Source organism: Poecilia formosa, unplaced genomic scaffold, assembly GCF_000485575.1.
Source record: "Poecilia formosa unplaced genomic scaffold, Poecilia_formosa-5.1.2 Scaffold244, whole genome shotgun sequence".
Taxonomy (NCBI): Eukaryota; Metazoa; Chordata; class Actinopteri; order Cyprinodontiformes; family Poeciliidae; genus Poecilia; species Poecilia formosa.
Window position 1 is genome coordinate 1,514 of NW_006800183.1, and position 15,254 is coordinate 16,767.

Here is a 15,254-nt window from a genome sequence, read left to right on the forward strand (position 1 = left end):
AAAGTCAAAGATTTCCAAGAAAACCTTCTGAGAGTAATCTCAGAAATTCTCTGGAGAAAATTCAAGACATTTCTGAGTTTAAAAAGTCAAACACAAATTTGTGAGAGAAAAACTCAAAAAGAAAGACCTCAGAAATCTCTGAGTTTGAAAAGTCAAAAATTTCCAAGAAAAAAACCCAGAAATTCTGAGAGTAATCTCTGAAATTTCATAGAAAAAATTTGGAAATTTCTGAGCTTGAAAAGTTGAAAATTTCTGAGATTAATCTGAAATTTACTCATTTTTCTGTCTATGATGGCTCTAAACGAAGTCGTACACAAGTGACTCCCTTCCCCTCCAGTTTTGTATTTTTCCAGTTCTTCCTCTGGACTTTGTGCTCTGATCTGATATAAAGCTTCACACCTCTGAACAACTACACAAATACTGGTAAGCACAGTGTCTTGGTTGGGCGTTTCGTTTTCTTGTTTCTGACCCCCTGACCTTCTGCTAACGATATTTTCCTCCTGGCTCCTTAACATGCCGTCACTGAGCTGACGAAGCACAGCCTGGCCAGAAAGGGCGTCAGTGTGAGCCTCTGGCAGTTTGCATGAGAAAGGCTTTTAGTGCACAGCGATCCGGATGAGAGTTAGTTCTTAATGTCGGCGCCGCCGTGGCAGTCGCAGGGTTTGAGGTGCCGCCGCCTGACCTCGGGCCTCGTTTCAGGCTGTCATTCTGCTTCTGTAGGCCCTCGCAGGGTTAGATGTGTGATGTGGTGCCTGAAATTAAAGAAGAAAGGAGATATAGGAGCGGAAGATGGAAAAAACAGACCAAGAGATCTGCAGCTAAACGGCCTTGCAGGCTGTATCATAACAGCACTGGGATGATTTATAAGTCTGACAGTGACGCTAACCGTTTCTCTTAGCAACAGTCGATGTGTCACTCTTATCGCCCTCCTCCTCTTTGCCATTTAATCTTCCCATCCCTCCCTCCCTGCCTATCGACCCGCAGCAGTACATATTTGCTCTCCTCTCCATGTCTCCTCTCCCCGGGGCAGAGATCGGTGCAGGCTGGATGTACTCACCCGGCTCGGAGGGGAAGACGTTTCTCAGCTGTTCGATGACCTCCTGAAGCTGCAGCACGGTGTCCTGCTCGCGCTCCAAATCATCTCCTGACACAGACACAGTTTTAACCCGTTAGCACCGGAAAAAAAACAGAATTCTGGTCCAGTTCCTACTGCAAATATCTTAATCTGCTTAAAATAGGACAAAACTAACTCACACGTAACGTTTTATCAAGGTATAGGAGTTTGATTCATGCCAATAATCCCACTGGCAGATTATTTTACTTAAAACAAGACAAATTTCCCACGTTGTTATATTTTATTAGTTTCTTTAAATACTGTGATTTATCACCAAATCCAAGTCTTTTTGTTTAGTTTCTATTGCTATGTCTTAGCACACTTGAAATAAGTAACTAACTTACAAGTAAGATAGTTATTGGCAACATATAGAAATTGTCAATAATAAAATTTTAGGGATAAAAACTTGACAAGTGTCAATTTGTGCTCAAAAAAGTAATTCCACTGCCAGATTATTTCACTTAAAACACTTTTCCCATTTTAACTAGAACTTTTTCATCATTAAGGAGTTACTGACATAAAAACAGCTCCTAGGCTAAAAAGCTACTTGTCAGTTAATTTTGTCTTAATTCAAGTGTACTAAGATATTAGCAGTGGGAACTAAGCCATAAATATTGGGTGGGACTGTGTGTTTTTGCAGATTGGTAGGAAGTGTTTGTGAAGAAACTGTGTGTTTTCTCCTACAGCATGTTCACGGGTTTCTGTGACGCCGCTTGATGCTGACCTGCTGCCTCGGTGTCGGTCGTCTCCCGGCTGGGCGGCTCCCCTTGGCGCCCGCCTCCTGACACCGGAGAGGAGAGCGTCGACAGCTCGGATCCGTTCGCCTCAGAATCATCTTTGGGCTGAGAGAAGATATAAAACAGTCATTCAGTTACAGGTCTTCACCTTTTTAAAGCTGTAAAGTCATTTCAGATAAAAGAACAAAAGAACGGGCTGTACGGCGCAAAGCCAAAGTGTTTGTACCCTTTGGACGTCATAATTGGATTTATCACAGACCAACAGAAGGTGCATAATTACAAACTAAATTTGTGATTGTATTCAGAGCCCCTGAGTCAACACTCTGCAGAAACGCGTCACTGCAGCTGCAGGTCTTTAGGGAAACGTCTCGACTTGCTTTGCACATCAGGTGGAAAAAACTTGTTACTAATTATTATGTCAAGCTGGATTGAGCTACTATGAAGATTAATTTTAAGGTCTTGCCACAGCAAATAAAATAGATTTAGTTTTGGACCATTTGTAGAACATAATAGTCCATCAAGTTGTGAAATTTCATTAATCTCAAGTTGAAGAACAGAAGATTTTGTTTATCAGAATGATGCCTGACAAACAGTTTTTATTTTATTTGGCGTTGATCAAGTAAAAATGCATATCCCAATACAATATATTGAAGGTGTTTAGAAAGTTTAAGAGGTGTCAATACACAATAAAGCAGCCATAAAGTGGTGTCCAAAGTGTGGCCCGGGGGCCATTTGTGGCCCTTGAAAAGATTTAGTTTGGTCCCTGAAAACAAAGTTTGATCAGAAAACAAATGAACAAAAAAAAAGGAAAATTGTCTGTTTTTCCTTTAATAAGGCAACAGAATGAAGACCGTTTTATGTTTTCAGTCTAATAATATCCAGATTTCATTAAAAAATTTTATTGTTAAGCAGGTAAAACAACAACAACAGAAGAATCACATTAAATCATTTTATGCATTTTCAGTTTAATGAATTTGTCAGTTTTGGACACCTGTGCTTTAAACCAAACTTAAAATGTCAGCATTGCTCTAAAACTCGCAGCACAATCAAACATGCACGATGCGACACAAAAATATAAGATGCAACACGGCGTGTTTTTGTTTTTAGCAACCCGGAAGCCGTCCTCTGGAGGAGTTTAACGTCTGCAGAGACTCGGAACGGATCCACACGTTCAGATTACGGCTTCCAGAGACTTTCCAAAGAAACTAATCTGTAATATCCTTCCACAAGGAAAAATAACTCAAAAAAAGTTTTTTTCCTCACAAGCAGGAATACACTGAGCACTTTTCCTCCTCTTCCTCCTCTGTTCACTTTCCATTTCCAAGGCTTAGCGAACATAAGAGGCAGCATGCCGTCCTTCTTTCTTACTGTCTTTCTCATCTTTGTCCCTCTGCTTTCCCCTCATTCACTGACCTGAATGTGCAATTTAGTTACTCTTACTTAATAATTTACACAGTGTCATAATGGTAACAGCATGAGTCAGCTCCCACTCTCCTGTACCGCTCTTTGTTATACGTTTCCTTTATACTGCAGTGAATCTTTTAATACGACCCTTCAGTGTCAGTTCATCCTCGTCTTTTTGTACTGTACCTCTTTGTACTCCCGTTCCCTCCCCTCTTTATAGGCTCCATTGTTGCTCTCTGCACTCGTATGAATGCAGTTATATAAATATTAATTTTTTTCCCATCTCTATGCAGAAAAAGAAATGAGAGAGAAAGTTACTGTGGAACAAAGAAACACCTAGAAGGATTGATCTTCATGCCACTCAGTGATACTTGGTATTAACCGTCTAATGCTGCACATAGAAACGGCTTTTATGATAAATGCTCTGCAGAATAATAGACGCTGTCATTCCGGTTCAGTCATGCTCTCATCCATCAACGATAAAACAGACTCTTACATTATAATTCACACACAAAACACCTGATGGAGAAAGGGATCTGCTTGCTAAACGAGTGAGAAGACACAGATATGTCTGCAGACAAACCCCACTGCACCACACAGAGGGAAATGTGTTTTTTCTTCTTCTTTGGTTTTATAAATAGTTAATGTTGATTTATTTCAGATTAAATGGAGCAGCTCCTCTTGGGAAACTGAACTTGAACCAAATAAACGGAAAAACATGCAAACCTAACAAGATACACGGGCAAAACTTTATTAAATTAAAGGGGAATTACACAAAATAAACAGACTTTATATGATATAAAGTGCAGAATGATTACAGCTGTTAATTAATATATATCAATTTTGAGCTTTAATTAGCCACTTTAATTTTATTGTGGAATGTCTAAGATGTATAGTGATTTTTAAAAACAACAAGATGCAAAAATCTGAATTTATCGAGGATTTTATCTCTTAATTTACAGACACTGAGCAGCATTTCAAAGAGAACGACCATAAAACATCCTCTGCCTTAAACTGCTGACCAGCTGTTTTACAATGTTGTATATCACTTAATACTTCTGACTTATTTTATATTTTTGATTTACAAGTACCTTTTTTTGTTTGTTGAGACGACATTCGTTGTGAATTTGTGCTCTATAGATAAAATTAACTGAATAAAAACACTTATTTTCTCAGTCTGATGAAGTTAAATCAAACCATTTCTCATCCCTTGGGCTTAATTAAAATGACCAAAATTATTTCTATTTGCTAAATGCCACAATAAGGAGAACGGATACGTCAGGGATTCATGTCGGACATGGTCTTAAAAATACATCCAAAAATTAGCCTCTAATTAACTCAAATGTGTCAAAAAAGTTTGAATTTGGACACCGCTGGCTGTTAAAGCAAGGAAATTATCTGAAAAACACAAAAAACAAATTCAAAATTCAGTGAAAAACTTGTAATTCAGAGACAAATATCAGAATTCAAAGGAAAAAAGTCAAAAATCAGCAATTAGGGTCAGAATTGGTAGAAAAAAAGTCTAAATTTAGAAAAGGAGTTGGATATCAGATAAATATAACAGGAATTCTGAGAAAAGTCAGAAGTTGGAAATTAAAGTCAAAAATCTGAGAAAAAAATAATTCATAGGAAAAACGAAATTTGGCAACTGAAGTCAAAATCCAAAGAAAACATTTGGAGTTTGGAGGAAAGAAACTCAGAGAAAAGTTTAATTTGGAGACGGATCAAAGTCAAAATTCTGAAATCAGGATAGTTTTTTTGTTGTGACATCAGCGATGATGTGGGATAAAACACGCCAACATCAATGTGAAGCGGTCCAGAGCGCAGCGTCTCTGGAGGTTTCTGGACAACATGAACGCATCGTTTTCTCTTATCAACTCAAACCTGAACAGATACAATAAATCAGATTTTTAAAACACTAAAGCTCATTTCACCAAAAACAGGAGAATCATTAAAAGATCCAAACCTGAAACTCATCCTGACTGCATCTGCTAAACCTCTGATTTAAAGCTTTCACCTGTAGCAGTAGCTCCCTGAGTCGGCGCAGCTGCGACTCCAGCTGTTTGTTGTGGTCCTCCAGGATCTGCATCCGGGTCTCCAGGCGCGTTTTGTGTTGCCGCAGCACCCGCGCCTCAGCCAGCAGCTCTTCATCCTGCGCCCCTCCCGCGGTGGGCGACCCGGGGCCGCCCTCACCAGCCTCGGTTAGCATGGGAAGTGCCGCCGCCTCTTCATGTTTCCACTTGAGTCGCCTGTACTCGCTCTGCAGCACCCTGAGGACACACAGCGGAGGCCGGATGAGGAAGCCGTCAGGCCAACTTATTGATGCAGGAGGCAAAAAAATATCAATATGATGTATATTTATTTGCCTCCAACAGAAAAATGTACATAAACATTTAGTGCAACTGGAATAATCTCACTTAGAATGAGACGCTGCTCAGTGTGGCGCGCTACATTTATAACTACAAATGTACTATAACGCAAATGAATGTTGACAACTCACCCCATTGAGATTAATCATCTTTAATGCAAGCTTTAATACTCAGCACGCAATATTTCTCCTTGATGTGACACAATATTGGGAAAAACCGTTCAGTTTGTAGAGCCGTGATGCATCGTTAATTAATTTGATTTTGGACACGCTGACCTGCAGGCCACCGACACTGATGTGTCTGGAGCAGCAGAAAGCAAAGACTGGCATTAAGAGAAAGAACAGGACTTTTTCTTTCTTAGGCATCATTTAAATTAAAAACTTAATGGACTCTTCACCAAATCTTTCACTGCAACTTTTAGGGTAAAAACAAAAGCACTGTGAGCAGTTTGCTTTTTTTTTTTTTAATCCGTTTCCATTTATGTGTGCATCTTGCTTATGTCTCCATCAGGATTTATTCTGCAACATTTCCAACAAGATTGATGAGTAATTCTGATCCTAAACCAGTTTAATTGTCCCAAAGCGACTCCCTCTAACAATTTGGAGTGTTAGGACTTAAGAAAATGCAGCACAATAGTCCAAAAATGTTGAGTACTTTCAATCTGGCAATTAGAAAAAAAATCTAGTTATTTTGCTTCTTCTAACTAGTCTCCTGAGTTCTGTAGTGCATAAATTTTAAAAGAAAAGCTGATGCAACGCCGTGGTAAACATGCCTCCAACCACTCATCTGAAAGTTAAAATGACTTTTCCCAAAGTAAATAAAGAGTCGGTTTTAACACTTATCTTTGTACTTGTGCAAATGAGAAATACATTTACATTTTAGATGCTGCAAATGATCTAACTTTTAGTTAAATATTCTGTCTTCCAACAGAACAAAACAACTTATTTTAAGTCAGATATCGCAGAACTTGTTTTGGAAAATCTGATAAGTAGCAATAAAATCTAATTAATCAATCCCCTGCATGTGTGTGGAGGGCTTTAGAGCAACTATTTGTTCATTTATTTGTTCACAACTTTCTTGCACTTGCAGTGACTCTTTGGGTCTTCAGTCATTCTTGGATTTGTAGCTGGTGGTTCTGATGATGACCCAGTTTGGACTTAATGCTGTGTTTGGTTTTCTCTAAATGTCACAGCCAAAACTAGCAGATCTTCACCAAATCTGACCAAGTGTTCTTGTCTAGTATTTAGTGCAAATATCTTAGTAAACTTAAAATAAAACAAAACTAACTTAAAAGTAACTTTTCAGCAAGTTGAAAGAGCTTGTTTTAAGTAAATAATTCCTTTATATCAGTAAAAAAGTATTAGTTCCACTGGCAGATTAGTTAACCATGTGATAAGAGAAAAAAATCTGCCAGTACTTTTCATTAATATTAAGGAATTATTGACTTAAAAGAAGTTTCTATATCTTGCTTTAAAGTTACTTCTAGCTTTGTAAACTTGAAATAGAATCTGTTTCAAGTTTCAAATGCTTTGATTTTGTTTTTGCAATGTTGTGGCTCCCTGTAACTGAAGCAGGGAAACTCTTCCAAAAACCTCAAACCATTTCTGAATCATTCTGTCATAAACTTCCATACTTTAGATCCTAACTGAGCTTTGTGGAGTCTGAGATGAAGAGTCTAGTCTTTTACAATTTCTTTAAGTACAGTAATGTCTGAACTCTGTAGACGTTAGGAACTTAACCTTGTTTGGTGACCTATTTTATTGTACTTTTTTATTTATCCTTTACTTGGATTAAAAAACCCACTGAGATTAAAAACTTTGTCAATCTAAATTATCATTGCTGAGTCTTTCCATATTGTATTCAACTCCAGTACTTGAGTAAAAGTATCGATACTCAAAATCAAATCTTACTCAAACACAAGTAAAAGTTGCTTGCTCAAAACTTTATTCAGTACTGATGTTCTTACTTTTTAAAATACTTCAAAAGTGTTCAAAAGTAGAAATTATATTTTCTAATAATATCAGGTAACTTGTTGAAACCACCTGATTGTACTGACATGTAGAACCACTCTACTACAAAAAAATCTACACTACTTGTAAAAACTTCAGCATAAAATGCTATTAAAAAATTAAAGCTATTTTCTTTATTTATTTAAAACGTCCCCACAATCGCATGTCAGTCAAGAAAAACAGCAACAGCGGACTACAAAGCTCTGCTGAGCCAAAAGTAACGAGTAACGACATATTCCCATTTCAAGAACGTCACAAATTAGCCCAGCCCCTCATCTAGCAACCCCAGGAAGTCCAGACCCGTTACCTAGCGACCCCACGGAAGCCCGCCCCGTTGCCTAGCAACCCCATGGAAGTCCAGACCCTCACCTGGCAACCCCACGGAAGTCCAGCCCGTTACCTAGCAACCCCAGGAAGCCCAGCCCGTTACCTAGCAACCCCACGGAAGCCCAGCCCCGTTACCTAGCAACCCCATGGAAGTCCAGCCCCTCACCTAGCAACCCCACGGAAGCCCAGCCCCGTTACCTAGCAACCCCATGGAAGTCCAGCCCCTCACCTAGCAACCCCACGGAAGCCCAGCCCCGTTACCTAGCAACCCCACGGAAGTCCAGCCCCGTTGCTTAGCAACCTAAACTGAACTAATGGACTTCTGGACAGCTGGTTTTGAACGCATTAGGACTACAGAAATGTAGTGAGTCAAAAGTCATAAGTTCCCCAAAAAACAAAGACTCAAAATACTTAAAATATTTACTTAAGTGCAGTGCTCAAGTAAATGTACTTTACTGTCCATCACTACTAACCAGTTATATTTTTACTACATTTAAAGATCAGATTTAGATAATTAAACCACAGTAGGAACCAGATCCCTTTTAATGTGTCCTAGTATTCAAAATAAAGTTTTAGCCTCGACTCAAAACACATGAGTAGTTCTCATTAATGCTGTCAGTTTGGGTTTTTTCAGCTATGTAGCGGATTTCTTTTTTTGTGGCCCTGATTTATTGCGTGTACACACAAAACTACACAAACACCATGTTGGGGCATTTTGAGAAAAATAGAAATAATAATCTGGTCAAGGTTTCCAACACCTGGAGGCTGTAAGCATGTGCGGGTTTACGTTGCTGTGGGTTTGTAAAGGTCACTGCAAAGCGAGGACGAGACAATTATTCATATGAATCATTCGCATAAAGATGCCTCTGGTGACAAATTAAGTGCATGTAGGAGAAAATGAATTAGCGTCATTTATGGAAAATGTCTGAACCCCAAGCACATACAAATCCAAATCAAAGCATTAATATTTTGTGTTTCAGACTTGCTTTTCCTCTTGCATCACACCAGTCAGTTCATTAGGAGCTTTTCTCCTCTCTCTTTTGGACACAGGGTGTCAAAGCGAAGCTCGATTTACAGCTTCTTCCATGTTATCACACTGCTGTACACATTTGGCTGACAGCTATGTGTTCAGAGTGGGTTTTTTTCTTCTTTATTTTCAGTTGGCTGTTCAAATGACTGTAGATTTTGAGTGTGTTTACTCTCAGCAGGAGATATTGTTGAGAACAGTGCAAATGATAAACGCCTGCACACTTTTATTGAGCTTGTCTCACTAAACCAGGAGATGACGCTGCAAAAACATTTTATCAAGTATTTTTGGTCTAGTTTTAGTGTAAATATCTTATTCAACTGACTTACAGGTAACGTTTCAGAAAGATATAGGAGCTTAGTTTAAGGCTGCGTTCACACTGCGCAGTAGAGGGCGCAATAGCGTCGGAGTTCTCAGTGTTTTCCAACCACCATAAAAAGAAGAAGAAGTGTTCAGTGTTTGCGGAAGTAAACATGGAGGCTAACGGTGGAGCTTAGCTTACATATTTGAAGATGCTGTCCGACCGGAGCAGCATATTAACAACTTAATCTTCATTACAGTCCGTCATGGTTGTTTTTATTGCCTCTTGCATGTATCAGGACGTAGAATAGCGACATTGTCGAGTATCAATGATGTTCAGGTCGGTCACATTTGAATCGGATACCCAAGTCGCCTGGGTCGCATTCGAAAAGAATCGGACTTCAGGCTGCAGTGTGAATGCAGCCTAAGTCGGCAATTCCTTAACAGATGATTATTTCACTTGTAATATGAGAAAAATGCTATAAGTGAAATAATCAGCCAGTAGAAGTAGTACATTTTTAACAATATTAAGACTTATTTACTTAAAACAAACTCCTACATGTGGCTGAAAACTTGTTAGTTTTGCCACTGACTCCAAGATTGTCATTAGGACAAGATTAAAAAATAAAACAATATTAAAACTATGGTCAAAAATAAATTTTTGGAAACATATGGCATCAGAAACAAAACTGGTTTATACGGCTTAGTTTTACATTTTACATTTAGATTTTCCATGTTGTAAGTGAAATAATCTGTCAGTGGATCAACATTAAAGAATTATGTATTTAAACCAAGTGAATAATTTCTTGCTAAAATGTTTTTTAAGTTAGTTTTGTCTTATTACAAGTTTACTAAGGTATTTGCAGTAAACCCGACACCAAAAATACTTGGTAAGATTTTGTATTTTTTCCAGTGCAAATAGTCAACAAAGCTGTTATTTCTGATGAGTATTGGTGGATATATCTGGTTTACTTCCATTTTATTTTCCATAAATGATCAGCTCGGTCGATAAATACTTCAGGGTTTGTTGTGCATAAGTCAAAACTTAAGCGTTCGGACATTTTCCCAGCTACAGACCTGTTCTCGTTCTCCAGGCGGGCCAGGGTGCATTGGAGCTGCTCCTTGTCCTGATGCTCCAGGTGAGCCAGCAGCATGTGCTGCCCGCAGGGTGAATCGTGGTCCAGGGCTGGGCTGGAGTGACGCAGGAGGTACTGATCTTCATCCCTGAGTCCCCCACACAGGAGACAGCACACTGAGCCACCAGCACACAGCCACCAGCAGCACAAAGCAGAGCCAACGGCGCGGTATCACAGCCAAAGCAAAGCAAGCGGGACGATGAGGACGGGGATCACAGGACGGGACAAAACCAAACAGGACGGGACAAACCCGGCTCACCGCACCATTAAACCTCTGACATTTACCAAAACGGCTGAGCTCATCTTTAACTTCAACACAACGCAGCTCCAAAAATAATAAAACCACCATTGACACTGAAATAGAAAAGATAATGTGAGGCTCTATTACAGCAGACCTGAGGCAATAAATAGATGTCTAACTGTCTGGCAATTATTGTAATGGATGTAATGGAAAGACAGTTATTTTGCAGTTTATGTCTGGTAATAATACTTCTGCCAGTGGAGACAACTTTATTGGATTAAAGTTAACAGAAAGTTATAACCTTTTTATTTTTATGCCTGGTTATATGTCGCGGTGATATTTGGAAAAATCCCCAGCTTCATTTCTGCATCTATTTAATGTGTTTTAATCCAACCCAGACCACAGCCTGTCGCATTAACAATTAATCAATTAATCGCATGATAGATTAACATGAGCGCAATAATTTCAATTCTCATGATTAGTATTTATGTGTGTATAGAGACATTATAATCCATTTTATTTATGGTTTTGGTTGTACGTAAGTTTTTATTTCCATTTTATTTACTGTATTTTGGTGTTCATTTTGGATATTTAAATATCTTTCAGTTCCTGTGTTAAGTTTTCTTCAGAAGATTAAAGTTGATTGGTCTTTGAGAGGGCAAACTCGCATTATTTTTACCAATAAATTACTTGAAAATGGACTCAAAATAACTATATAGTCGTTTATTGTCCAGGAAAATACGTCGTCGTGACAGGCTGGCCTGCAGACGGCCCCAGAACAACTTTCTTTCACACGTCGCTCTTTGCTGCTCAGTGTGGCGACAGGATGCTACGGTGGCTGGGAGGTCCAAAACCCTACAAAATCTGAAAAACTTTTACAACTTTCAAAACAAAGGCACATTTCAGAAAACAAATTAATAATACGTGAAACACTTTTACAAGCCCCGAAGCAAATGACAAAATCAAGCCAAAAGGGAATGTACCAACTCCCAGTCCTCATTTTAATAATAGTAATAATACATCAGACTTATGTGGCGTTTTTTAATGTTCATCAGCCCTCAGAGGAGAAGATGTCGGTGTCTTATACTTGGTAGTAACTACATTCTGTAGGCTGCATTTTGGAAATTTTAGTCGGCAATTTTACAGAAGCTGCACAACGTCAGAAAAAACAAAACAAACCATCACCGTCCTGCTACTTCCTGTTGTCATCGTGTTCAGTAGCAACATCTGGATGCTGATTGTGTGACTTGTGTGATGCAAAAAGAAATGTTTCCATTACCATTCTGTGAAATATATTTTATGACCTCATTCTAGTGTAGAAACTTTTTGTTTGGAAATTGTCGTGTTTCAATTTGTGTCATTTGGAAAAAGAGACAAAAGATCTGAGCAGAAACACAAAATCTTTCAAATTAAAGATCTATTTTCCAACTCTGGCCTGGTCATGACTTTCAGGAAGAGCAGCGTCCAAAATAATGAGACTGCAAATCCGAGCGTATGAAGAGAGCCTCTTCCTCACGGTGACTCATCGCTGCTACTCAGCCTTGTTGACAGAACTAAGATTCCAGCTATTTAGGAAGAGCTGGAAGGAGAAATGGGCTTCTTTAATTTAAAGGTTGGAAGTTTCATGAGCTCCTTCCTGGAGGGCGTGTTTCAGATATGACCCACTAACAGGAGGTCTCCTGGCAAATCATTGACTTGTTGGGGAGATTAGATTTCGTATCTGACATCTGAACACCTCAGAGTCCCGGCAGATAAGCTGGAGAAGGCAGCTTCAGAGACGGCTTTCTGGAAATCTCTGCTTAAGCTGCTTCCCCTGCAGCTTTTCCTTCAATGTGTGGCAAAGGCAGCACGAATGGATGTAGCAACAAAACTTCTGCAATACAAAATATATCAAAAATATTTATCTGTTGATTAGCTTTGAAATTTACTGTAAGATTGCTTTGATATTCTGACTGAATAGAGCAACATCATACATTTAATTTCTATTTATTCTTTTTTACATTTTGTGACATTAAAAATAAAAACTTTATAGTATTTTTAATGAGATTTTAAGCAGCAAATCAATATAAAGTATAGCATAACCGCAATATAGATGGAAAATGCTTCTTGAGTTTCAAGGTAATCATGGAAAACAAATCTGAGGAAGTGTAGCATGGATTTGCAGTCGACATTTTGTCGACCAACCGTTCAAATTCAAAAATACTTTATTGATCCCAAAGGGAAATTAAATGTTCTTGGATTAAATATTAATTCAAAATTATTCAAAGAATTTACTGAAACTGCAGCTGCATGTCTTTGGGGATTTATCTCAATTGGGTTTGCAAATATGGAGGCTGAACGCTTTGCTCCCACACTGTGTTTTTGTGCAAAAACACAAAACCGTATGAAGGATTTTTGATCTAATTTCTAGTGCAAATATCGTCATAAATTTAAATAAAACAAAACCAACTTACAAGTAACTTTTCAGCAAGAAACAGGAGTTTATTTTAAGTCAATAATTCTTTAATATTGATGAAAAAGTTCTAGTTCACTTAAAACACAGGACAAATGTCTTATTATAAGTGATATAATTTGCCAATTGAATGGCTTTTTCATCAGTATTAAGGAATTATAGACTTAAAACAAATTTGTATATCTTTTAAAATAGTTTAGTTTTATTGCACTAAAAACTAGACCAAAATTACTTTTGTCAAAGTAAGTTCTTGTAGTTTTGTATTTTACCTTTATTCAGATGAATAAAGGAGTGTAAACACAAAAATCATTTTATTTTATATACAGTTTAACAGAAGAGAGACTTGATTTTCTGAGAATATAGTGAAATGTGCAGAGAAAAAAGTTTTAAGTATTCAGCTAAATTCTTCAGAGACTGTTGTTGCACTTTATTTTATTTTTGGTGATGCAATGTGCACAAAGTTAAAAAAAGCTAAACAGGTTCTAAAAAGGAACGATTTCATTTATACTAATGTTGATCTATCTAATAAAATTGTGATAAATTCCACTGAGATTTATCAATTTCACGCGACAAAAATGTGAAAAACGTCAAGGGGAATGAAGACGTTTTCGAGGCTGTGACCGTGTTTCACCTCCGTTTCCTGCCAGCAAGTACAGTGAGTGCAGAGCAATGTAGAAAGATGAGGCAGTGGAGAAAGCTGTGGACAGAGACAGCAGGAGTCAGGACAGAAAACAGCATGATAGCAGCCAAAACACCAGCTGGAGACGCAGATAGCACAGCAGCACGTTCGGAGCCATGCGGCAAAAAAAGCTGCACTGACAGACAGAGTGACAGGTCTGCAGAATCAACCCCAAATACAAGACCACAAGAGCAGAAAGCAATGCTGCTACTGGAACCGAGCGGCTTGTCATGCACAGCAAACACGCTCAGGAGCTCAATTATAGATACACATACTTGTAGAGTCACATGCTGGAGTTCTTAAGATGCATGCATGTATGAACAAAGGCTTGAGAAGCACTGACGTCAGAGGTAACACTTGTTTTTACCAACTTTTGTTTTAGACAAAATAAAAAAATTGCTCTTTATGTGGTGTCAATCACCGCCTTCTCTCAGAGGCAGACAGACATAACATTCATCTGAGGAGAAATAATGAGCACATTTCACAATGCACACACTGAGAGATGCACCTGGAGCCCCAAAGACCATACAACACTGTGCACAGGGCTGCTGGGCACGCAGCGACGACTTTAAAGTGCAATGAAAGAGAAAAACAATCTCAGAGGAGCAAACGTTCGATAGCTCACACCGATGTCAACAAACAGTGAGACACGGACTCAAAGGATGGCTTCCAACAACTCTAACCCTCTTTCTCCACTCTCAGATTTCCACAATGAGAAGTGACTGCCTCATTCACATCAAAATAACACTTCTTCCACTTACTGCTACTCACTCTCAGCCAAGTCCTACAAACAGGCTCCCTCCACTATCTACACAAATCCAGAGACTCGAACCGCAGCAGGCGAGTCGCATGAAGGAGGACGACGCTCCATGTGGGTCAGTCCCATTATGTGCACGATTACTTACATGATTACCCAGTCGTACAGTAACAGAAACAACATGCATGTTCAAGCTGGAGCACAAACATGATGTCTTCAGGGCCAAAGGGCGCGCACACACACGCAGACACACACACACACACACACATAAAGCAGCGACTGTAATCAGGGCGTTTGTTGTGTGGCCACATACTCACAGGCTCTCGTCTGGAGACAGGCTATCCGTGAAGAATGAGCAATTCTGGTTTTCCATTTCTGCCAGTCTGTAAACAAACCCAAGTCAGTCAGTCAGTCAATGAATAAATGAATAAATAAATAAACTCACAATCAATCAATCAGGCGTGGTCTCTAGTGAACATCCCATTAAACAGAAATGTTTTCTGGAAAAACAGCCAAAAGTCAATAAATCAAAAAGTTAACCTGCAAAAAATACACAGCAAAATTACTACAGCTCTGGAAAACATCAAGAGCCCTGAACTCAACTGAAAGATATTCATTTCTAAACTCAGATATTCATTTCTAAACTCAGATATTCATTTCTAAACTCGGATATTCATTTCTAAACTCGGATATTCATTTCTA

General features: G+C 38.7%; 1 protein-coding gene across 3 annotated transcripts in view; it reads right to left on the reverse strand.

The window, feature by feature from the left end:
• Positions 1 to 342: 342 nt before the first annotated feature.
• drp2 (dystrophin related protein 2) overlaps positions 343 to 15,254 on the reverse strand; it is a 242,152-nt gene continuing 227,240 nt past the window's right edge. For 2 of the 3 annotated variants that reach the window (XM_016680504.1, XM_007569658.2), the window contains 6 exons: positions 14,870 to 14,935; positions 10,365 to 10,511; positions 5,273 to 5,525; positions 1,839 to 1,956; positions 1,058 to 1,144; positions 343 to 752 (listed from right to left, as the gene is read on the reverse strand). In XM_016680504.1, coding sequence (XP_016535990.1) covers positions 733 to 752; positions 1,058 to 1,144; positions 1,839 to 1,956; positions 5,273 to 5,525; positions 10,365 to 10,511; positions 14,870 to 14,935 — 691 coding nt within the window. In that variant the 3' untranslated portion in view covers positions 343 to 732. The remainder of the gene's footprint in view (positions 753 to 1,057; positions 1,145 to 1,838; positions 1,957 to 5,272; positions 5,526 to 10,364; positions 10,512 to 14,869; positions 14,936 to 15,254) is intronic. The other variant, XM_016680505.1, reaches the window with a different exon arrangement.